The following is a 22,912-nucleotide window of genomic DNA, read 5'->3' on the forward strand; positions in this document are numbered from 1 at the left end:
GCAAGGTGCTGGTGGTCGCGAAGTCTGGCTCAACTGCTGAGCTCGGTTTTGTGGGTTGGCGATGAGTAAGGCTAAGACAGGAACACGTCGGGTGTGTGGGTATGGGTTCGAGTGTGACGTAGTTTCTGTGACTTTATAGGCCAAGGGCAGACTTTGGGCGCACGCAGCGGCAACGGGTGGATCGTGGGAGGGAAGGAGGAACACGCGTCAGAGGATTGAAGGGTGACCGTGTGACGAGCGTAGGGCGATGGAAACATGGAGTCGAGAAAGAAAACCGTGGGCACGCGCGCTAGTGCTCGGGGAAAATGCGGGCCGCCGGCGTTGGCTGACTGTGACATCAGCCTCGCCAGCTCATGGACAATGGCCGAACAGCAGAATGGACTGGAGCCGCGTAGGGTCATCAACCTGCGGGGTCTTTTTTTTCTTTCACAGGCTTTCTTTCTGACCGTATCGACGTCACTGCAATCTAGACCGATCTCATGCCGCCTGCACAGAAGGATTCGAGATTCAATGATCTGCAACCAGCTTTACCTGGCCAGTAATTTCGAATAAGTATCACCACCCGCAGTTTGATTGCACCAAGGATGGACATTGCCTCGTTTTAGTTTCTGTCGCTCACACACATCGATATGCAAGATCACCAGCATAGTCCTCACAGGCGTTGCGCAAAAGTGAGTCGTGCTGGTGCGCCAGCATACCATGTCTTATCGTTATCGCATCAGTAGCGCTTCGCAAGCTCCCGAGCTCCATCTCAACTCCACAGATCCATCGTAGCTTCCGTCCACGTCTCCTTGGACGTCGTGCCGCAGAGATGCCGACCTCGATGCCCGCTCCCTCGATTCGAATACCAATGGAGCTTCTGACTCCAACTGCCTTCTCGCAATTCGGTACTGTCATCGAGAACCCAACAACATCACCGTCAGCACAGCTGCCCATCCCCAACCGCATACCACCACCCGACACGGTCGCGGCCAACCAGGGCTCGGCTACCAAGTACCTCGATGTCACGCACATGTCCAACTTGTATGGCCTTGCGCCGAGCAAGAAACCTGCCAAGGCGGTCATGAACATGTTTGTTTGTTCCCCACGGAACCTCCGGCCACACGAGCCGAGCATGAGCATGCCCAGCTCCTGGGGTGACTTGGACTTGGATGAGGACGAGGAAGGATGCGAAGACTTCCAAAGGCAGCTGTTGGACGTTGCCATTCTCGAAAGGCATCCCTTCACCACACAAACATTTATACCCATGGGCCTGTCGCAGCAGGAAAGACACACCCAGTACCTTGTCATAGTTGCTCCTACTCTACCGGCAAGCGCTTCAAGGCGTCGTACGGGTAGGGCACCGCCGTATCCTACACCGCACATTGAACGGAAACGAAGCGTTATGGACATCTTTGCGCGAGCGAGACCAAGCCCATATTCAAACGAAACCGCGCCTTCCCAGAGCCAGTTCTCGCAACTTCATCCGTCAGCACGTCCAAAAGGTCCAGGATTGCCAGACCTTAAGAATCTCCGTGCCTTCGTGGCGAATGGAAGTCAAGCAGTGACATATGGGGCTGGGACATGGCATGCGCCCATGATCGTAGTCGGAGACCGACCAATTGACTTTGTGGTTGTACAATTTGCGAACGAAGTTGGCAATGAAGACTGTCAGGAGATAGCACTGAAGTCGGATGAAACCGCTTCGGAGGGTGTTGTAGTCGTTATCGATACTGATGCATCAGGTGCTGTACAGGTCAAGGCTGGTGTAGGCTCTGTGAAGCCAAAGCTATGATGCTGATGGGTAGTGTCGTTTCTGATTCCATGAATTCCGCTGGACTGTCCCGCACTTGTCGCACTTTATCTTGCCTTGTGATTTATATGTAAATGAGAAGTGATAGCCGTTGAAGACCATGGACGCCTTGCGAGCCACGGCTTTACATGTGAACAACTAGCTCTCATGTCTCGGAAAACTCATCGAACGTAACGACAACTTCACAAGTGAACGGCTAGTAGTCCTTGCTGAATGATGGCATGGGTGGTACAGGCCTCGCTTGTTTTCCCTAATCAAAATCATAGGGCCTCCAGCCATCCCTGTCGTAGCTCAAGTTGCAGGAATCGATAGGATAAGTAGAATCTGCTTTACCTGCCACGGTTTCCTTGTGCTCGTCACCTATGGACCTCCGTCAGTGTGACCAGAAACAATAGTGTCACAACATCCGCTAGTACCTGAGAGGTACCCCACGTTCCCAAATGGAAGAAGCAGACCTTGTAATTGTAGGCGCTGGTATTTACGGTCTTACCACTGCTCACACATACCACCGCCTACACCCCACAGCCACAATCCTTATCCTCGACTCTGCCTCGTGCATCGGCGGGCCATGGGCACCGCATCGCGTTTTTCCGGGTCTTCGGACTAACAATTTGTGGGGCATGTACGAACATCCTGACTTCCCTATGGAAGAGAAGAGGTTTATGGTGAAAAGGGGAGAGCATATACCTGCCGCGAAGATGTTCGACTACCTTTGTGCATTCACGAAATGGGCCGACATAGAGAAGTTCTTCAGGGGCCAAACGACTATTGATGTCATCGAAAAGGATAAAGATGGGGGCGGTTGGGTTCTGCGTTGTGCATCGACTATGCTAGACAAGAAGGGTGTTGAGATCAAGGCGAAGAAACTGGTTATCGCGGTAGGCACTACGAACAAGCCGCTACTACCGCATTATGAAACGTCGACAAAGTTTCGACCTTTGGTGATCCATACTGCAGACTTCCCGAAACATCACTCGGTCATCGCGGAGCCGGGAAAACATACCGTCATTGTAGGATCTGGAAAGTCTGCATGGGACGTTGCATACGCATGCGCTAGCCAGCCTTCAGCGACAGCAACCTTACTTATACGTCCCGACGGTAACGGTCCTGTATGGATGACACCTAGTCACGTCACGCCTTTGGGTTTGTGGCTAGAGAAACTAGTTCATACACGCTTCTTTGGCTTCATGTCTCCTTGCCCGTGGGCACTGAGAACGGGCATTGAAGGCTGGTTACGCTCCTTCTTCCATCGCACGTGGCTCGGAAGAAAACTAGGTAAGTTGTGATTGTTTGGAATACATGTGAGAACAATACTAATTTGGTGTCTTCACTACTGCAGTAGGTGCTTTCTGGAACATACTTGGGGAAGACGCTATCGCGCTGAATGGGATGGATAAGCATCCTGAGACAAAGAAGTTACGGCCGTGGAGAGGCGCTTTCGAAGTTGGCAATGCACTGTCAATTCACAACTATCCAAACAGCTTCTTTGAGATGGTTAAAGAAGGGAAGATCAAGGTGGTCATAGACGATATTGCCAGTCTTGATGGGGAACAACAGGTTATATTGAAGTCGGGAAAATTGTTGGAGACGGACGCAGTCGTATGCGCGACAGGATGGCAGAAGGGATACACGTTTCGTTTCGAACCTAGAGAGCTGGAGAAAGAGCTGGGCTTGCCAACGACATTACCACCAACACCTGAAGAAGCAGCTCTCATACAGCGGTCAGAAGAGACTCTATACACCGAATTCCCTTACCTCAAACAGAGGGACACAAGTCGTGTCTACCACCCCAACCACTCCCTTCGCCATGCCCAACAGCCAACTACAGACACGCAGCCTTACCGCCTGCACCGCTTTATGGTACCTCCGAAAGCCATAGCAGATCGCAACATCGCCTTCGCAGGCGCAGTGCATTGTCTCGGCACTTTCCCCAACGCGTACATTCAAAGTCTCTGGATCACCGCCTACCTTGACGGTACGCTGTCTATACCTTCCTCGCCCACCAAGACACTTGAAGAGACATACCGTAATACACAGTACTGTGTACTACGGGGCGCAATGAGCTATGGGCATACATTGCCTGACCTTGTCTTTGATACTCTGCCCTACTTCGACACGTTGTTGAAAGACATGGGTTTGCAAGAGCGTCGTAAGGGTGGAGGCGTAAGGGAGTGCGTGAGTAGCTATGGTCCGGAAGACTATCGGGGATTGCTGGAAGATGTTGAGATAAGGATGAGAGTAGTGAGGGGCTTCCTAAAGTAGTATGATATGTTCACAGAGAAGTCAAGAGACCAAGTGAGCTATTGAGAGTGTCAAATAGTAAGTAGAGAAATAAGTCTGATATATACATTAGTCCAGAATTTGATGATCGAGTAAACCTAACTTGAGGCCGAAGGGCTTCACAGCACTACACGAGACTTATACACGACCACAGCCATCTGAGCTAAATCGTTCTATCATCCCTCTCCTGTAGTATGCGCATGACCTATATATGAGAGTTGGAAGTCAGGGTTTGTCTTCCATACAGTTCGTAGCGGGACATTACTGACCATCCAATGAACCAAGTCTCTCGCCGCAGTCGCATCTTCCAAGCTATCGTGGCCTTTGTTGCCTTTGGTCTGGATATCAGTGGCGAGATACTTCTTCAGCAATGTCTTCAACGCTAAGTCGCCTGTACCCTTGGCTTTTTTCTTTTTGGGTACACCATCAGCGGTGGTAGTTGAGTTCCCTACCATCTGACTGTTGGTCGTCAGGGAAGACTCATGACCACCAGCTAGCCCTGCGAGCTCAGGAAGGCATTCTTCTATTATTCTCACCGCTGCTTCACTCGCTTTCTTTTCTCGCGCTTCGATTGCCTTCTTCTCCTCGATGATTTTATGCTCTACCACGTAGGAGTCTACAACCCGTGGGTGAATCAATTTCAATGCCTTCAGATCGTTGTGAACACTATGTCCTACGAGGACTGTGTCAGGCCCTACGAATTTCCACAGCAGTCTTCTTGCCCCAGACTTCCCCTTCAACGTGGTCTTCTTTCTCACAGCCTCATTCATTTGATCCCAAGTGACACCCGACCACTTGGTATTGAGATGTAGCATTGGCTGATCCGGCTTCACTAGGTTGTTAATCAGCACTTCGCCGGTCAAATAATCGATGGCGCTTAAACGAATAAGCTCAGAATCTCCGTTTCTAGCTGTGCCCATCTCGCAGTCGATTGCGACGGCAAATTTAACGGAAGTAGCACGGTCCGGATGAAATCGAGGAGTTTCATGGACTTGATGCAAGCGATCGAGCTCACTTGGTCGGTATTCGCGCATCTTGTGAACATTGGTACCGGTGCATGGCGTAGCCTTAGAAACGGGCTCTCCACAACACGTCCAGCACTAGTGACTTTAGTTCCGCAGCTCAAAGCAAGGGTCGTGTTGAATTCACCTTCGTGGTGCGGTCGACTGCTGCTGAGTGGTAACGGCATGGTACTGTGGAAGGCTGAACGTCCGTTTGACCATCCTCATAATATATGAGCATTGTAGGCCATGTCCTAGGATGCATGTCTGCTGAAGTTGCTTGTTGGTCACCGTCGAGCAAAGCTTTTTTCAGACCCTTTGTAAGCTGTTGTAGAGCTACAAGAAAGTCAGAAACGCCGTAGAGATCCACGTGCATATCCCAAATGCTAATGATTATCCCTACTTTGGCTGCATTTACTGCATCTTCGTTTCTCATGAATTTCCGCGTCTGTCAGCTGTTGAAATCGATAGCCATGTTTTTGCAGGACAGATGCGGGTTCTAGGAGACTTTGAAATATGTCGAGGTAGGCACCATCAGGCGGTAATTCGAGCGCCGAGGGTGCTGGGCCCTCTGGCGGCTCGGGGAGGGGAGGATATGGCACTGTATTGGCATGGGGGTCCGCCATAGTGCTAGAGGGTCATGGCTGTCTCCGATCAAGGTGTTTGTAAAATCCGCAGCGTGTGCAAGCTAACGATGCTGACGGTGACAACGAGGGGTTCACGTGATGGCAAAGTGGGGTTTGGATGGCGCGTTGACCAGGGTAGTCGCGCTAGAGTCGCGTCGCGTCGCGTTTTCTAGCTGACTTCAATACGTCACTCCCAGCTGACGGCATGCGTATAGTATAGCTGCTCACCTGGGAGTGTCATTAGGTAGACCCTGAAAGATTGGGAATATACGAGCACTTCGGTTATCTAATCTCGCATCTAAATCTTCATGCCATCCAGCGCGGCCTCTAGATCAATGATCTCCTTCCCCTTACCACCACTGGTGCTTTTTCTCTCCCTGTACTCCTTAGCCACGGCCTCCATCACCTTTCCCATCTGGGCATCCTTGCCCTCGGCTTCCAGCTCCTTTTTCACACGTGCAAAGTTGGTTTTGACGAAGACCTGGTATTCACTCTTTTCCCTCTTACCATCTTTGCCTACAGTAACGCCAGCTCCGACTCTGGGTGTGGGTTTGGTCTGCGCGAGCTTTCCCTTGCACTTGCCGCAAGAGTGGCGGGCTGGATCGACCGATTTGGAGTGACGCTTGAACTCGTAACCGCAAGATATACATTCCCAAACGTACTTGTAGTCTATTTGGTACGAGTGTTTGGTGGTGACTTCAACGCCCCTGTTGGCGAAGGCGACGGTAGCTTTGCGGCCCCAAGATTTGAACTCTGCTCCGTGGGGGTTATTACGTACTTCGCTGATCATGAATGTCGTCAAATGACAAAACTCGTGCGCGAGTACGTTGTAGAGTCTCTCCTCATCGTCGATGACTTTCTCAGCGAGTTCAATGGAGCAGTGGTGTCGTATCTCTACGCGCGTATCTGTGGGGAGGGTCCCGGTTCGAATTCGTATCTGCTCTCTACGCCAATTCGCGCGACCGGCTGTTGTTTTGAGTGTCTTAGACCAGACGAGCTTGATGCCGCCTGTAGGCTTCGAGAGCTCGTGGATACGGCCTGAGGAGATAGTGGTGTCGAGCTCGACGAGGAAAGCTTCAGCTATGGCGTGCTTGCGTTCAGCGAAGGCTTTGCGTTGTTCGCGGATTTGCTTGACATTCGAGGCTGGTTGAGTCTTTGGCAGTCTCCCTTTGGCTGGTTTGCGATCTGTAGGCTTCTTTTTGGGGCTCTCTACGGGGCTTTCGTAACCCTCATCACTGCTGTCTTCAAGAGCCACACCTTCCATCATCTTGACGATGTCTTCCCGCCATTTCTGCTTCTTAGGCGACACGAGCGTTTTGGCTGGTGAGTGACGGTCGGTCCACTCATTCACAGCTGCAGGATTCCAGAATGCGTCAAGACTTGGTCTTCCATCTATATCATTGGCCTTGGGAATGGTCGGCTTCCTTTTCGAAGGCGAGACAAGTTTAGTTGGGCTGGGAGGAGCTAGTGGAGGTGTCGCTGGTCGTGAGATGGGTGGAGCTTTGCAGGGCGAGCGTTGTTTAGTAGGTGTTGGAGAGTATGTCAGAATTGGAAGGGGGCCATTTGACGCTGAGCTGGTAGGACGAGAGGAAGCTGCGAAGGAACTCGATCGTACATGAGTGCGTTCAGGGAGTGCAAAAGATGCCGGGGCCTCTGGTGAATCTGTGAGATCGACAACTTCTTGTGCCCAATTTGACATCGAACTATAGCCCTTTGTATTTGGCGGTCGCATAGAATCCAGGTCGGCTGAAGGTTGAGGAGACATTTTTACTGGCTTGAGATCGGGAATCTTGAACATCGGTTGTTGAGACTGTTTGAGAGGCTCTGGTGCGCTCAGCTCACTCTCATCCTCCTCGCTGTCAGACACTATACGTCGTGCGCGCGGTTGTCGCTGATTCTTTCTTGACTTTACAACAGGCTCATCATCTTCGTCTTCCTCGCTGATATCTGCCACTGGCTCGGCAGCCTCGTCTTGTGTCGCGGCTTCCTCATCGCCACACCACAGACTTGTCTCTTCCTCTTTCTCAGTCTCGTCTTTCAGTGTCTCCTCTCTACCCTCCTGTTCCCTGTTGCGCGACCGTTGAGCTGCCTCTTGTGCTTCTTGCTCCCCTACAACATTTATCCTGCCCTTCCGCGCCTGCTTGCTCACCACGCTTCTTGCCAGGCTTTTGGCATACAGAAGTCCATTCCTCTTTCCAACATCTGTGTCTGTTGTCCCACTACGTACTCTTCGCTCTCTTTGTTTCTTCTCCGGACTTGCTAGACTTTCATCGCTAAGCTTGCGGAGCAGTCGACTGTTGCTCTCGACCGGTCGCAGTACACGTTGCTTTCGCGGGGTAAGCGCATCCCTGGGCGTCGCTGCCTTCGGTATGCGAAACAAATGCTCTGTGTCTTGTGATCTGCTAGTATCCCGCGCTATGCGCCTCGAGGTCTTGGGAACCAATATGGAGGTATCATCTTCTTGCGATGATGCGTAACGAAGTGTGGCCTTCCGTGAACTTGATCGGCTTGTTCCCGTCTCGGATGGTGTCATGAAAATAGTCGTTTCGTTCGGACTCGGTTTGCGTAGACGCGCCATATTTGCGAAATTTGGTATGCAATAGTATAATGTGTAAGGATATTTAAGCCGTCGTGTGTGCGATTGGTACCAAGAATGTTGTTCGCACAAGGATGCTTAGACGTTGGAAGTATTGGCCAAGCATGTTTGTTATCGGCCGTTGTCCCGGCGACTAGCGGGATCGGTGCTGGGATCCCCTCGCACGTTCTCAGTGCCACGCACGTTTTACTGTCCTCTAGCCCGAGCGCGCGATAGTACTTGATCTGAGGAATGGGATGATATCCAAGAGACAGGATGTCGTCCGGACGTATATGTCATCTTCTGACGCTACATAGTATACCAGGAACTGCACCGAATGCCCCTACGTTACCTGTTGTCCTGGGTTAAGCTTGAGATATCGAGCTCCATAGTCACCTCAACCATCATCCACAATCACGTCAAAACATGTTCCATGGGTAACAAGGAAAAACCAGTCATACATTGCATGCTAACCATCACAAATACAAGCAAACCCAACCACATTGAGCTCGATGGACCGACATGAAAGCTGCACTACTGCGCCCATTTACGGGTGTCCAGCTCCGTCTGATCATCTGTTCGATCCACCCCAGACGTGAATCTCCTCATCCCCATTCGTGAAGCATCTGCGGGGTATTCATCCTTCTGTATTTACATCCCCAGTGGTGATTGTTCTCATCCGTTCTCTATCATGTGCATTTACTGCTTAGCGTTCTTGGCCATGGTGTTGAGAGCGCTGCCGTTCTTGAACCATTCGATCTGGCCCTCGTTGAAAGTGTGGGAAAGCGGGATCTGGAACTCCTTGCTGCCGTCGGCAGGGTGGACAGTCATGGTCAAAGGCTTGCCGGGGGCGAGCTCAGTGGAGGCCAAGTCGACACGGTCGTTGGGGCCGATCTTCTCGTAGTCGGCAGGGTCGGAGAAGGTGAGGGGAAGCATACCCTGCTTCTTCAAGTTGGTCTCGTGGATACGGGCGAAAGAGCGAGTGATGATGGCCGCGCCACCCAAGTGCCTGGGCTCGAGCGCAGCGTGCTCACGGGAAGAACCCTCTCCGTAGTTCCAGTCTAAGAATGTTAGCCAAAATGCAACTTGTTGGTGCAGTAGAATTCTTACCTCCGATGACAACCCACGGGACGCCGTTCTTCTTGTAGTCACGGGCAACATCGGGGACAGCACCGTACTCGCCGTTGAGAGCGTTCTTGACCTTGTTGGCCTCGCCGTTCTCAGCGTTGATGGCACCAATCAACATGTTGTTGGAGATGTTGTCCAAGTGTCCACGGTACTTCAACCAGGGACCAGCCATGGAGATGTGGTCGGTGGTGGTCTGCAGATAAGTCAGTGCGTGTTATGTAGGAGGGGAGGATTCATAAAATACCTTCCCACTGCACTTGATCAAAATGGGCAGGTTCTTCGCATCAGAGCCGTCCCAGGCGCTGAAAGGAGAAAGGAGCTGGAGACGGTCCGAGGAGGGAGAGACATCGACGGTGACGGATGCGCGGTCCTCGGGGGGAGCCTGGTAGGTGTCCTGGCCGGGGTCGTAGCCGTTGGTAGGAAGTCCGAGACCAGTAGGCTCCTTGAGCTTGAACTTGGAGCCATCCGCCGCGGTCAAATGGTCGGTCAACGGGTTAAACGAAAGTGTACCGGCGATGGTCATAGCCACGACAAGGTCGGGAGAGGTGACGAAGGAGTGGGTGGCGGGGTTGGCGTCGTTACGTCCAGTGAAGTTACGGTTGTAAGACGAGATGATCGAGTTGGCCTCGCCCTTCTTTACATCTTTTCTGTCCCACTTTAAATGAAGAGTTAGCGCGCGTGATCATAGAGGAGGAGGGAGGGAAGTGAGAGAGTGAATGTAGTTGAATGACATACCTGACCTGCGACGACGTTAGCATGGAACCTGTCAAAACGTAAACGTGAACATGTAGGCTGGAGGTATTCGCAAGCATCTGAAGCACCAGAGATCCTGAAGGGAATTCAATGTAGTCGCCAGGGCAAGTGGTATGTCAATCGATATGTTGCTGTCGTCGTCATCGTAGGCTCCATCTAGGCCTGGAATAGAGCGTGTATCCATGTCCAAGTCGGTGTCGATCAGTACACGACGAGTAGCTCTTCGCTTTGTAGGTTGGACGATGTCAGAGAGTGCATCGTTATCGTCACTATCAAGCTCGATGGGAGCATCGCAAGTACCGGGTATGACAGAATCGACAGGGCCCCCACGGCCTCAGCTGTGGCAGGAGCTGTGCGGGAAATAGCACCCTAAAGGAGCTACAAAGGTAGGAGTCACGATCTCACTATAGTGTATTGAGAGCGAGTGAGGTATACATCAGGTTGGAGAGCTTCTCTCCGGAAGACTAGACGTCCATGTCGCCATCATGGTAGCTGGACCTGATGCTGCCGACAGCTTCATGATAATGCACTCTGAAGGCCCTCACGGCTTCAGCGGCGGCAGGAGCTGTGAGGCAAAGTGTACCCCGAAGACCTTCACAGCATCAGGAATGTGTAGAGTTGCAAACCAACCATAGTATGCTCTGGAGGTTGTCGCTGCTTCGGCGGAGGAAGGTGCTGTAGGGCAAAGTGTACCCTGGAGGTAGTCGCAGTGTCGCGACCCTCTGGGGGGCAGATGCGACAGAATCGAGTGGGTCGATTATCAGCTAAGGCTTCAGGTCAGCTATGCACTTCAAGACTCGAGTTCAGTAGACATACCAAGTCAGCCAAACCACCACTGGCGATTTGGGCTGCGCGCACCCATGGCTGGAGCCTCAGGTGGATTGAGGCGAAGGGGGCACCCTCAGAGGTGGATGTTGGAGAGGGCGCCCTCAAGGTGGAATCTGACGGGGAGGGCGCCCCTACAGGTGGAAGCTGAAGGGGAGGGCGCCCTCAGAGGTGGATGGAGGTGCAGATGGCATCCTCAGAGGTGGAAGCTCTAGATGAGGCCAGCTTCAGAGGTGGGAATTGAAGCAGCCTCAGAGGTGGATGGAGGCGAAGAGGATACCCTCACAGGTGGATGGAGGTGAGGACATCCTCAGTGGAGGCTCCACATGAGGGGTGCGCTGGCGGTGAAGCCCAAGAAGAGGGGGCCAATCAGCCACATCATGTCAAACGTTGCGTTTGAAGTCCAGGTAATCCAGGTAATCCAGGTGATCCAGGTAGGTCCAGATCCAGAAGGCCAGAATGTGATCACGATGCTTCAGATGCTTACAAACCTTTATACAAACCATACAAACTACAATATGCAAGGGGAGTATAGCCTGAAGCACTTCGCGACGTTTAGGACTTCTGAAAAATCTAAAGTTGCAAAGTGCTTCAGGCTATGCTATAAGGAGGGGAATAACTCACCAATACAAGGAATTTGAGTAAGTCAGCATAGAGTTCAACAAACAGAGGATGGAATGACTAACCCGCATGCGTTGGCAAGAACCATACCGCCAAACTCCTCGAAAGTCTTGAGCTGACCATCACGCTCGATGGTGGCGCGAATCTGCTCGGAACCAGGGGTAACAGTGAAGAGAGACTTGGCCTTGATGCCGTGGGACATGGCGTCCTCAGCAATAGAGGCGGCACGGGTCATATCCTCGTAAGAGGAGTTGGTGCAAGAACCGATGAGACCGACCTTGAGCTCCTCAGGCCACTTGTTGGCCTTGACAGCCTCCTTGAACTTGCTGATGGGAGTGGCTAGATCGGGGGTGAAGGGACCGTTGATGTGGGGCTCGAGCTCATCAAGGTTGATCTCAATGAGCTCATCGTACTCGGCGCCCTCGTCCTCACGAAGCTGGGCAGCGTACTCGCGGGAGAAGTCACCAATGTCGCGGCGCTTGGTGGCGGCAAGGTAGTCGTACATGCGGTCGTTGAAGGGGAAGAGGGAGGTGGTGGCACCAATCTCAGCACCCATGTTGCAGATGGTAGCCATACCTGTGCAAGACAGGCTCTCGGTACCGGGACCGTGGTATTCGACGATAGCACCAGTTCCACCCTTGACGGTGAGGATACCAGCGACCTTGAGGATAATGTCTGTAGGCTGTGTTAGCGTAATTGCCCCGCTTTCAGAACCAATATTTCTTGAACATACCCTTGGGAGCAGTCCAGCCGGAGAGCTTGCCAGTAAGCTTGACACCAATGACCTTGGGAGCCTTCAGTTCCCAGGGAAGACCAGCCATGACATCGACAGCGTCGGCACCACCAACACCAATGGCGGCCATACCGAGACCACCAGCGTTGGGAGTGTGCGAGTCAGTACCGATGAGGAGAGCACCAGGGAAAGCGTAGTTCTCAAGCACGATCTGGTGAATGATACCAGAGCCGGGCTTCCAGAAACCGATGTTGTACTTTGCGCAAGAGGTGGACAAGAAGTTGTAAACCTCCTTGTTGATCTCGTTGGCGCGCTCCAAATCCTTCTCACCACCAACCTGGGCCTCGATAAGATGGTCGCAGTGGACGGTGGTGGGAGTGGCAACGGAGGGCAGACCAGCTGACATGAACTGAAGAATAGCCATCTGGGCAGTGGCATCCTGGCAGGCTACACGGTCGGGACGAAGCTTGAGGTAGCTGGAGCCGCGCTCAATCTCTTGACCGTGGGGGTCGTCCAAGTGGGAGTAGAGGATCTTCTCGGCAAAGGTAAGCGGGCGGTTCAGGCGGCCGCGAACAATCTGGAGGTTCTCGTTCATCTTCTGGTAGTTGATGTAGTGGCCCTTCTCCCAGTTGGTCATCTCGACCTTGCGAGAGAGGGGAGCATCGCTGACGGTGGCCAATTGCCTGCGCGAAGCAAGGCTCTGGCCCAGGCGGCCGAGCCTCGAGAACTTCTGCATGGTGAGGATTAGGGGAAGGTGGTGTGGAGAGAAGAGTGATGGAGGAAGCGGAGGAAAAGAACGTCAGAAGCTGGCTCAAGTTGGGCGATAACTAATGAGGATCACGAGGTGTGTGATTGGCTCGTCTAGCCCCAGCTGCGTGCGGAATACCTCGGCGCCTGAAACCAGAAACAGGTCGGCTGCGCAGTCCCGTTGGCCCGCTTCACGTGCAAGCGCGGTGTAATGGAGACGCAATTATGGAGAGTGCAATTGTCTTGTGTGCGATGGGGGCCCAGCTGGTATTTCACGTCTTGGAGGGCTGTCAAGACGGGTGCTTGAGAGCTATGGGTGTTCACTTCACCCAGACGTCATAGCCACCAGCCGTTCATCGACCCCGCGCTCATTCCTTTTGGAGGTGATTGGCGTTCTGCGATAGCACAGTTGCCCAAGAGCGCCCCGGAGGCCTGCGCTCCCTTTTCCGACCCAACAATTGTGTGCCGAGTCAGCATGTAGGCCTGCAGACATGGCAAATTTCGGGTTCTGGAGCAACAGTAGCATCTACCGCAGCCTGATTCGACCTAGCTCCACAAGTCTTTTTGACCTGCAGACCCTGCACGGACCCCATCTCCACACTGCAACTTTCTCTATAGCCGACCATCACGATTTCACACGGATAACCGACGGCCGCGGATACTGCCCACCATGCCTGCCATACGCGGACAAGACTCCAAGAAGAAGACACGTAGACATACGCGCGACCTCGACCAGATCCACGCCGACTTGCGCGACGAGAAGCATCTTGCCGAATTCAAGGATGCGAAGCCCATAGAAGATTTGCCTGGCCTGGGGCAATGGTACTGCAAGGAGTGCGCAAAGTTTTTTGAGAGCGATGGCAACTTTGCTGCGCATCAAAAGGGCAAGGTTCACAAGCGGAGGTAAGAATGCCGGTCTTTGCGATTATGAGAACGGCGCTGATAGGTTTCTAGGGTGAAGCAACTTCGCGAAGAACCATACTCCCAGAAAGAAGCAGAGGCAGCGATTGGCCTTACCACCAACAACGGAACGCGCACCACGGCTGCGACAGCCCCGATGGAAGTCGACCAGGTTGCAGCATCAGGTTGAGTGCTGCGACAACGTACGTCTTCGTCAACTGGAATTAGACTTCTTTGGTGGATGGTCACAAGACACGGTGGTCTGGGTAAAGAATGACCACCGCGTATCTAGGGCTGGCTGAGACGGCAACAAACCGCTAGCTACCCAAGAGGGTGATGAGGTCTGGAAGAAGAAACATACATTGCACGGCGTTCAAAATTGGGATATGGAACATTTAGAAGGGCCATAAAGCTCAAACGATACCCTACATTTCAGGTCGAAACACTCAAGTTCTCACAAATACTACCATATCTTGGTCATGACCATTGTGCAATGCTATTAAGATCAAACTTATTCTCATGCAGCTGTAATATGCCCATGTCGTAGAACTGCAACCTTGAATTAAATATATGACAGTCAGAGAACGGCTCTGCAAACAAAAATTTGATAGCAAACTCATCAAGCTCCAGTGCTGTTTCACTGCTGTAAAAAATGTCACAGGTAGCCATTTTGGTGCTGCCTGATGTTGCCTGGGGGCTACCTACGTGCCTTCGCCATCACCAACATCATAGTCGCAACATAAGTACCACACCAAGTTCTGCACATAGTACAACAAACGGCAGCCACTTCTCTGTAGCATCAAGTACACTATGGCATTTACAAACACCCCTCTCTACGGTGGCTCAATAACCCTCGATCTCCCCTCCAACTTCGCCGACGCATCGTAAGTTCTTCTCTTATCCTGCGTGCCCCCACATCCCGCGCCTTGCCTTTGCATCGTCATCAACCCCACGCCCAATGTTCACAGCCGTCCAATACACAACCCCCTCCAAAATGATACGGCAGACCCCGAGCTTTCATGCTAACGATGTAACTCAACAGGCAAATCCGTCAGATCCCTGACCACCAGGAAGTCTACCTCGACAGCAATGGCTATTCTAGTATCGTCGTCGAGATACTAGAGTATGTCGAAAAGAGCAATGATGAAGAAGCTTTGCAGTATCATTTTGGCGATCTGGTCGAAGACACCGGCGACCAGACTACGATCATCTCGCAAGACCGTGCTGCGATGAAATCTTTGCCGTACGTAGTGCCCGACATCTTCAGAAAAGGGACCAAAGTGCGGGCACAATAGAATGAGAAGCCCTGGTATGTGTACATGGCTGACTGAGATTATAGGAACAACTCAGTCTTGACATTGACATTCATCCAAACCCCACCAACACCCAACCCACACCCCAATCGGAAGACTCCCGAGTTCACATATATTCACCTCATTCTTCTTCGCCTCAAGGAGCAAGGTACCGATGTAAGTAGCATTCCTTTCACCCAAACCTCCGTATGATCACCTCTTACTCAGCACTATTGACAAACCAATTTCGTCATTGCTAATGTACCTTTGAAGATTATGATCTCAATCAACATTCCGCACTATCCGGGCGAGTTCACTCCAGCAGAGCAGCAAGGTGACGAGACGCCATTGATGAAGGATAGTAAAGCGGTGAGAGAGAGGGTATTAGAGAGCTTCAAGGTGGAGGAGTGGGGACTCTTTGAAGGCTAAGGTCAAGACAAGAGATGTCATGAGGATATGCCTTCAATGAAAACAGGTGTCAAACGGATAAGAGAGAGTCGGTGCTGGAGATGAGTTGAATTATAGGACAGAAGAAAGATTTGGAAACGACCGGAACGTGTAAAGGGTGATGCAAGGAGAAAGGTAAATATGTATAGGGGTCAACATTCGAAAAGATGGATAGCAGTACGTAGTCGTTAGTTTAGCAGCATTCCTCATAGGGGTATCTATAATTCACAGTTAAAGAGTATCACCGCAATCATACTGAGGGAAACGATTCACGCTCACATGCTTCCATTGCTGTGTGATTGCATTATATAAAGATGCCGCTATGCTCTTGCAGCATTTTATTTCCCCGTGTGATTAACCATGCCGCCATGACCTACGACCATGTCCATCAATATAGACAGGTCGACGTCGTCTGTCAATTTTTGAGGTCCAGTATATGGATGCATCCATTAGTCATCCATGCCGTAGACCACTATGTTCGAAGATTCACATGCTGCATCTACTTACTTGTATTGACTCACACGATTCAACCTTCTTCGCATCTCCTCCCCTGCAGTAGGTGCCCGCTCATCTAAACCTGGGTCGAGACTCATGCGTTGATGATCAAGTTCACCTGCGCGGCCAGCACGATTTGAAACCTGAGCTGCGAGAAAAGGTGATGGCGGGAGATCAGCTAGGTCTGCAGCAGGTTGCATGCCTTGCATCAGCGCGGGATCAACAGGCAAGTCGTAACCATTGTCTTGAGAGTATTGCGGATAGATTGTGCCCTGCTGCTGTGCGGCCTCGAGTTGTAACTGGCTATTCGGAGAATCTGACGGAGGCGGTGGTTGCGTTGGTGAAAACAAGCTCGGTGGGGTAGGTGTCAGATTCGGCTGCGTGGCGCTTGATGAAAGGAAACTAGATCCTGATCTTGCCTCTGCACGCGCTTGGTTTTGACCCTGGCGCATAGCTGACAGGCCTTTGTTCATCTCGCTGCACTCTGGACAGTTACGAATGACCTGGCTAACAGTCTCCTTTATGCGAACCCAATGGTAGAGTTCGGCAATCGCTGCAGTAGTCTTATTGATGCCCCCATGGTGCTTGTGATGGATCTCGCGAGCAATCTCGTACTGCTGCTTAGGGTCTGCAATAACCTCCTTACCCTTCAGCCACAGCTTCTCGGGTTCGTCGCCCTCACTCGGCGTAAGCTTGTAATGAGTAGCTGCACTACGGAGACGGCTCTTCTCAGCTCGGTCAGCACCGTTGGGGTACTTTCCGTTCTTGAGATAGAAGCGAATCTTGTCGAAGCGCTCCTCAGATACAAACTCGTCATCTTGGCCTAGATCCCGACCGTATATGATGGCATCGACCAGCTCGCCTGGATATGACTTGAGGTTTCCACAACCCTTCACACGACCGATGCGCTTGAATCCGAGGGCGTCCCATATGCGACAGGAAGCGACGTTGGTTTCGTAAACGAGGTTGAAGACGGAGTATGTATAGCCCTGAGCAGGTTAGCGCATGCTGCCTAACGTCTGTGAAGAATCTCACAAGCTTTGGTGCCCAGTCTAGGTATGTCTCGCCCATCAAGCGACCAACACCTCGGTTTCGCGACGCATCTGTGACCAGAAACCCGCCGTTGCAGACATGGCTCGACCGTCCCGGGTAGTTGGGCTTGATATAGAAGCTACCCAGACATTCCCTCTCCCAGTCGCAGCCTCTCCGTGCCATCTCGTGCAGTTCTCGGCCATCCTGGATCTCACCCAGCAGCATAATGGCACCAAAGACACCGAACCAGTATGGACCAAACGCCTCAAGGGTCAGCGGCTCAACCATGGGATAGGTATCGCCCTTTTCAATCTCGCGTCCTAATTGATCGCATAGGTATGCCAGTAATGTGAGGGGAACTTGGTTCGGCGCAGAGAAGGGAATTATCGTTGCGCTTGTCACCCGGTCGCGCAGGATTACTTGACATGGTGCAATGCCCACTGGCAGCGGGCCACCAGGCGGAGGATATGGTACGTCGCCGGAAGTCCTATATATGACCGGCGCAGTAGGGTCATCTAGCATAGCGGGCATGGTGGGCAGACTGTCCTATGGGCTGTATCTACTGAGAAATTAGTATCGCGAGAATGACATATCGAACCCCACATTGGGAGCGGCATGTCCTCGCGACGGCGCGATTCAGGCGCCATGCTGGTGAAGCACAATTTGTAGACTTGGTACATGGTGACGACGTTGGTGTAGGACTTACGGAACAATGCGTAGGTGCCTGAGAGGCCCTAGGAATGGTCAAGCAGGATGAGAGATACTGCCGTGATGTGGTGCTCGCGGTGCGTGCCCAGCGAGATCAGCGAAACCCCCACTAGCGCCTTTTGGTACCAGCGAACCTCTAGCGCCATCAGCTCTACAACCGAGCAATCTGTACATGGTGTCTGACATGCCGCTGCTGGAGTTGCACATGTTGGCTTCATGATAGACACTGGAGCTGTTCAAGTAGCGCCGTCCGGGTACGTCCAGTAATCACCGACCTTCACCGTATCATAAGTGGAAAGCAGATCAGTGCACAAAGCGAGCAGCAAGTGTTCGAGACAGATTTGATTACGAAGCGCTGCAATAACGCCTACGCTATAGATGACATTTCAAAGAGACGATGACATTTCTACGAAAAACGATAGGGAAGAGCCTTTGCTGGATATCAATTGACATTTTGTAAGGAAAAAAAACTTTCGCGTCCAATGTACATTCGAAAGGTATTATTCAAGAAAGATCCTTCATACACAAGCATTCAAATGCTTCTTTCACGATCCCATCACACACACACTCTCTCTCTACGCAACGTCTTCACCACCTTACATCTCAGAGTACAGGAAGTTACCAGACTCGTCAACGTACTCGATGGTCTGCTTGGTGACACAGTAGCCCTGCTCCTCCCAAGGCATGGATGGGTAGGGGAAGACACCGTTGGAGGGGCTCTGGGGCATGGAGCCGTCGCTGCTAGGCTCGTTGTACTCGTCGCCGTCTGGTAGAGGGATGTCGAGCGCGCTGGGAACGTACTTGAAGGGCTTTCCAGCAGGAAGGTGAGCAGTGACGCTCTCGAGGACCTCGTAAGGAGCGCTCAGGTCAGGAAGCTCGTCGTCAGAAGCAGCAGGCTTGGCCTTGTTGCACTTGACGCTGATGTGGAGGTTAGGGATGTCGTCCGCGTTAAGCTCGCCGTCAACACCAACAACCTTGTAGTAGAGGTTCTCCTTGAGGTACGGCTCAATGTGTTCGGGACGGAGCGACTCGAGCTCACCAGCAGCTTCCTTTCCTTGGAGGCAGGTAGTAAGAGGGAGAGCACCCTCAGTCATGACAGACTGGGAAGCGTTACCACCACCTTGCATCATTCCACCGAGGATACCGTAAGAACCAACGTAGTTGGGGTCCTGAGTATAGTCGGTAGACGGGTCGTAGTCGGCATCGGCGGTGCTGTTGCTGTATGGAGAGGTACCAGTGCTGATAGGAACAACAGCGGAAGCGGTCGAGTTTGCAACTGGGTAAGGCGCAGTGGAGTTCGAAGTAGAGTTGTTGCCGGGCTTGCCAACAAAGCAGTGGACAGTGTAAGATCCCTTGAGAGCGTACTTGTCGGCGATGACGGAAAGAACAGTGTGGTAGTCACCCTCCTTGATAGGACGTCCAAGGTACTGGCCAGTCTCCGACTCGTCGTCACCACGCTTGGTAAGTGTCCTCTGACCGGCACCGTAAAGCTGAGTAACGGCGCGAGCCACCTGTTGGTAGGAACGGTCACTGGTCTCAGGGTAGTAGTATCCAAGGGTGCGGGTCTCCTTAACATCAACTGAAGTGAAGTAGTTACCGGCAGAGTCCTTGGTGAAGGGCTTAAGAGGAGTGTACTGGTTCTTAGGCTCACCCTGGTTCCACTGAGCCATGGGGCGCATGACGTTACCGTTGGAGACGTAGGTGTTGGGGGTAATGAGCTGGTACATGGCGAGCAGACGGTCAACATTGGTGTGGTGGAGCCAGAAGAGGGGGTCGAAAGCCGAGACATCGAGGTAGTACATGTGTCCTCCACTCTCACCACCAGCAGTGTTGTGGATGGCATCGTGAACGGATTCAAAGCTGTCAACACCGCCGCCGCTCAGGTCAGTGCGGACACCGATAGCAGAAGTGCTAGCAGCACCCCAGTTGGCCTTGCTGGAGAACAAAGCAAAGACACGGTCACGAAGAGAGACGCGCATAGCGTTGAAGCGGGCGTTCATTTCGTTGTTGTTGCTGCGGGTGGGGTTAGCAACCGGGCGACGGAGCGTCTGAGGGAAGTTGTTCCATGGGCCTCCGCCCATCTCAGATGGAAGCGTGTTGCCAAAGGTGTACTTGTACAGGGGGTTGTTGATGGTAACAGTTCCCTGAGGCTTGGTCACGGTAACAGTCTGGTCACGCATCTGGGTAGGAACGGTGGCGCCACCTTGTCCTGGGTCCATGGCCCAGTCCCAGTAAGGCATACGGAGAGTGGCCGCGGCGTTCCTCCATCGCTGCTGCTGGTTGGATGGGAAAGTAGCGATGACTTCCAAGACGCTCTGGTACCATGCTTGCTGCCAACTGTTAGTCTACGCTTGAGCATTCAATTCGAGTTTCATACCTCGTAGATGGCAAGGTAAGGCCTGTGCCAGGAACCGAAGAGAGCCTGCGCGTGAGGGCAGAAACCAGCCTGGTTCATGAGAGGCGTGGGGAAGTTGTTCCAGCTTTGAAAGGGACGACCGTGGACACCAGAAACCTGGTAATACGAAAGCCTGTCGTTCTTGTCCTTGGCCATGAACCTCTCCATACCCAGGAGGTACAAGTTCCACTGGTCGGCGTTGCGCGCCAAAGTACGGAGCTCGAGACGGGGCGCAGCAGTGTTACCGCCATTGCACTGGCCGTTGGATGCAGTACCGGAGCTGCACACACCAGTGATGGTTATGAACCCTTGCTGCGACTGACGCTTGGTTAGCTCACCCTCGATCTCGTTGATGTGAGCCTCAATGGCAGAATCTGCGTGGCGAGCAGGGTGGGCATGGTGGTGCGAGCCATGCTGGAAAGCAACAGTGAACTGCAAAATGGACAGGAGGGCGACTAGCATAGTCATCATGCTGGCGGGCTTGCTGAAGTTGGCCATGGTGAAGAACGTGGTGTATGCTTTTTGTGTTTGGTTGAAAGACCGGACGGGCCAAGAGTCTCGAAAGAAGCCGACTCGAAGAACCCGAAGAATGAAGAACTATTAAAACCGATGCTAAAGAGCGGAACGACCTTTGGATCAAGCCCAGAAGGTCTGGAAAGAAAACGTATGCTGTAGAAACCTCGACGTCAAAGAACGAGGAATCAGAGATGCGGCGTAACCGTAGCAGGGGCGGGCACGCGGCAGGGTCATATATCGAGGTATGCTATTCCTAGTCCATGCTCAACTTGGTCTAAACTCATGCTGTTGGTCGCCTTTTCGGACACGAGGCGGTTGAGCCTGGACCGGGGGGGTATATCGTATTCGTGGCGGCGTCGATAGTGACGGGGCACTATTGGATGGAAGATGGGATCAGTGGGGAGGTGAAGCGCCCCTGCTGGTCCCGAAACGTCTAAGGACGACTGATCCGCGCCGCCTTCCCCTGACTTAGCTAGATACGGACAAGAGCTTGCGCGCAAGGGCCGTTGAAGGCTGATGATTTGGGAGCCGACTGGCGCCGATGTGCGCCTCTCAGATGTCTCACGCTGGGGTCGCCAGATGCTGTGTCGCTACCACTGTAAATACGACGACGGACTGCCCTCCCTATCATCGTGCGACCTGTCCGCGCGACTGTGGACCAGAGCAAATACCGTGTCCACTCTCCGTACCGATGAACGAGTCGTTCCTCCGAGCGGGAAAAAGACGCATTTCGGCAGCAAAGGCCTTTCTGGGTGGCTAGCACAGCCACCTCGACGCCCCAGGCACGCTCCTACTGAGGAACCATTCGCAGTCCACAGGAGGACCGGTACTTTCACTTTCTGTATCCACTTCTCGCGCACCTTTTGATTGCGGCGTGTCTTGCGCATTCGCTTACCGGTCACATACCCACTCCATGCAAGGACACGCGCCATTGCGTTGCAACCTGCTGACCACGGCCTTATCAACGCATATCCTTATTTTGCCCCGCCGCTCATCGATTATGTGAGGAAGGTCTGCTACTATGCACGTTATGCGTTCTTTGCCCAGCAAAAGAGTGTCTTCGCCCCATTGCCCTTCTCGGCTGCTCGCTTGTTGGCCAACCTTGATGCAGGTACACACACCAGGCCATGTTTCACCAGGCCATGGATCACCACCCACATGTCAAGCACCTGAGTCGACACCGTTGTTTCAACCCTCCTATTTTCTGCATATCGCAAGTGCTTGAGTTGACTCAAGCTTTTCATCTGTGGAGATGGTTTATCGATATTGTCCCTCAACAAGTGCTGTACCTGCGGAGTGACGCCCAAGGACCTAGGTGGCGGGTTTATTAGAACCTAGAAGTCTATCTGGCTGCGTGTTTGGTCCGCTCGGTCGGTGCGCTGCACGCCCAGGTTTTGCAGCGGCGCGGCAATACGCCTGTGCCTATATTCACAGACCCGCGGTAAGATGCGAGGATTGACCCTCTCCACACGCGAGCCTCAGATCCGCCACGAGCCCTGGAGGGTCGCCGAGAATAAGCGGTTCGAGGCAACGCGCAATTCAATCCACTTCGTTTCTTGTGACGACATCGTTTCCCTTGACAAGAAAACCGCTTTCTATTTTTATTCGCTTATCCTCAAATACCGAGGGTTGATAGCTGGGGATCTAGAACGTGACGTTTTCACGTACACAACCTTGAAGATCATATTTTCCAATGTCTCGAACCGCGACCCGCGTCGCAGTCAACGAAGCATAATTATGGCACGGCCCATGTTGGCAAACGGCGCAGCGTTTCGTGAAAATGAAGGAGCGTCGACTAGGATGGATTCATACAGCAGCGGTGCCAGCTGGCAACATCACCAGCCTGACCTGTAGATGTATGATTGCGCTCTTCCAACGGCGATGTTTGATTGGGAGGTCGACAGCAAAACGAAACAAGCAGTCTATGGGAAGCTATTGTCCCAACGCAGTCGTCATTGATACACGTATCGAGGACCCGCAAGAAGTACCACGAAAGCACCGAAAGGACAGCGAACAACGACGTGACGGACAGGGTACTCGCCGCAG

General features: G+C 52.6%; 9 protein-coding genes across 9 annotated transcripts; 4 read left to right on the forward strand and 5 right to left on the reverse strand.

The window, feature by feature from the left end:
- Window positions 1–811: 811 nt before the first annotated feature.
- On the forward strand, window positions 812–1,774 carry GT037_000784 (ureidoglycolate hydrolase; the record flags this gene model as incomplete). The annotated part of the gene is made up of 1 exon (XM_038925831.1): window positions 812–1,774. One exon carries the CDS (start codon window positions 812–814, stop codon window positions 1,772–1,774), a length of 963 nt encoding a protein of 320 aa, XP_038791687.1.
- A 458-nt stretch (window positions 1,775–2,232) lies between these two features.
- On the forward strand, window positions 2,233–4,054 carry GT037_000785 (fad nad-binding domain-containing protein; the record flags this gene model as incomplete). The annotated part of the gene is made up of 2 exons (XM_038925832.1): window positions 2,233–3,067; window positions 3,132–4,054. The coding sequence occupies 2 exons, from the start codon at window positions 2,233–2,235 to the stop codon at window positions 4,052–4,054; spliced, it is 1,758 nt and encodes a 585-aa protein (XP_038791688.1).
- Window positions 4,055–4,341: 287 nt separating this feature from the next.
- Window positions 4,342–8,277, reverse strand: GT037_000786 (rna exonuclease 3; the record flags this gene model as incomplete). Its single annotated transcript, XM_038925833.1, has 5 exons — window positions 4,342–5,172; window positions 5,222–5,409; window positions 5,492–5,703; window positions 5,796–5,868; window positions 6,054–8,277. Coding segments are annotated over 5 exons (3,528 nt in total), but the record flags the coding sequence as incomplete, so codon positions are not given.
- A 696-nt stretch (window positions 8,278–8,973) lies between these two features.
- GT037_000787 (aconitate hydratase) lies at window positions 8,974–13,070 on the reverse strand (the record flags this gene model as incomplete). Its single annotated transcript, XM_038925834.1, has 9 exons — window positions 8,974–9,335; window positions 9,385–9,595; window positions 9,647–10,057; window positions 10,138–10,165; window positions 10,224–10,424; window positions 10,786–10,919; window positions 10,972–11,114; window positions 11,692–12,276; window positions 12,335–13,070. The coding sequence occupies 9 exons, from the start codon at window positions 13,068–13,070 to the stop codon at window positions 8,974–8,976; spliced, it is 2,811 nt and encodes a 936-aa protein (XP_038791690.1).
- Window positions 13,071–13,751: 681 nt separating this feature from the next.
- On the forward strand, window positions 13,752–14,171 carry GT037_000788 (zinc finger containing protein; the record flags this gene model as incomplete). The annotated part of the gene is made up of 2 exons (XM_038925835.1): window positions 13,752–13,984; window positions 14,036–14,171. 2 exons carry the CDS (start codon window positions 13,752–13,754, stop codon window positions 14,169–14,171), a joined length of 369 nt encoding a protein of 122 aa, XP_038791691.1.
- Window positions 14,172–14,791: 620 nt separating this feature from the next.
- Window positions 14,792–15,702, forward strand: GT037_000789 (mog1p-like protein; the record flags this gene model as incomplete). The annotated part of the gene is made up of 4 exons (XM_038925836.1): window positions 14,792–14,865; window positions 15,024–15,224; window positions 15,321–15,450; window positions 15,547–15,702. The coding sequence occupies 4 exons, from the start codon at window positions 14,792–14,794 to the stop codon at window positions 15,700–15,702; spliced, it is 561 nt and encodes a 186-aa protein (XP_038791692.1).
- A 521-nt stretch (window positions 15,703–16,223) lies between these two features.
- GT037_000790 (histone acetyltransferase spt10) lies at window positions 16,224–17,778 on the reverse strand (the record flags this gene model as incomplete). The annotated part of the gene is made up of 2 exons (XM_038925837.1): window positions 16,224–17,204; window positions 17,251–17,778. 2 exons carry the CDS (start codon window positions 17,776–17,778, stop codon window positions 16,224–16,226), a joined length of 1,509 nt encoding a protein of 502 aa, XP_038791693.1.
- Window positions 17,779–18,551: 773 nt separating this feature from the next.
- Window positions 18,552–20,848, reverse strand: GT037_000791 (histone acetyltransferase spt10; the record flags this gene model as incomplete). The annotated part of the gene is made up of 2 exons (XM_038925838.1): window positions 18,552–20,285; window positions 20,333–20,848. 2 exons carry the CDS (start codon window positions 20,846–20,848, stop codon window positions 18,552–18,554), a joined length of 2,250 nt encoding a protein of 749 aa, XP_038791694.1.
- Window positions 20,849–21,456: 608 nt separating this feature from the next.
- Window positions 21,457–21,671, reverse strand: GT037_000792 (uncharacterized protein; the record flags this gene model as incomplete). The annotated part of the gene is made up of 2 exons (XM_038925839.1): window positions 21,457–21,610; window positions 21,661–21,671. The coding sequence occupies 2 exons, from the start codon at window positions 21,669–21,671 to the stop codon at window positions 21,457–21,459; spliced, it is 165 nt and encodes a 54-aa protein (XP_038791695.1).
- Window positions 21,672–22,912: the final 1,241 nt, after the last annotated feature.

This window comes from Alternaria burnsii, assembly GCF_013036055.1.
Source record: "Alternaria burnsii strain CBS107.38 chromosome Unknown 705, whole genome shotgun sequence".
In the NCBI taxonomy this organism is placed as follows: domain Eukaryota; kingdom Fungi; phylum Ascomycota; class Dothideomycetes; order Pleosporales; family Pleosporaceae; genus Alternaria; species Alternaria burnsii.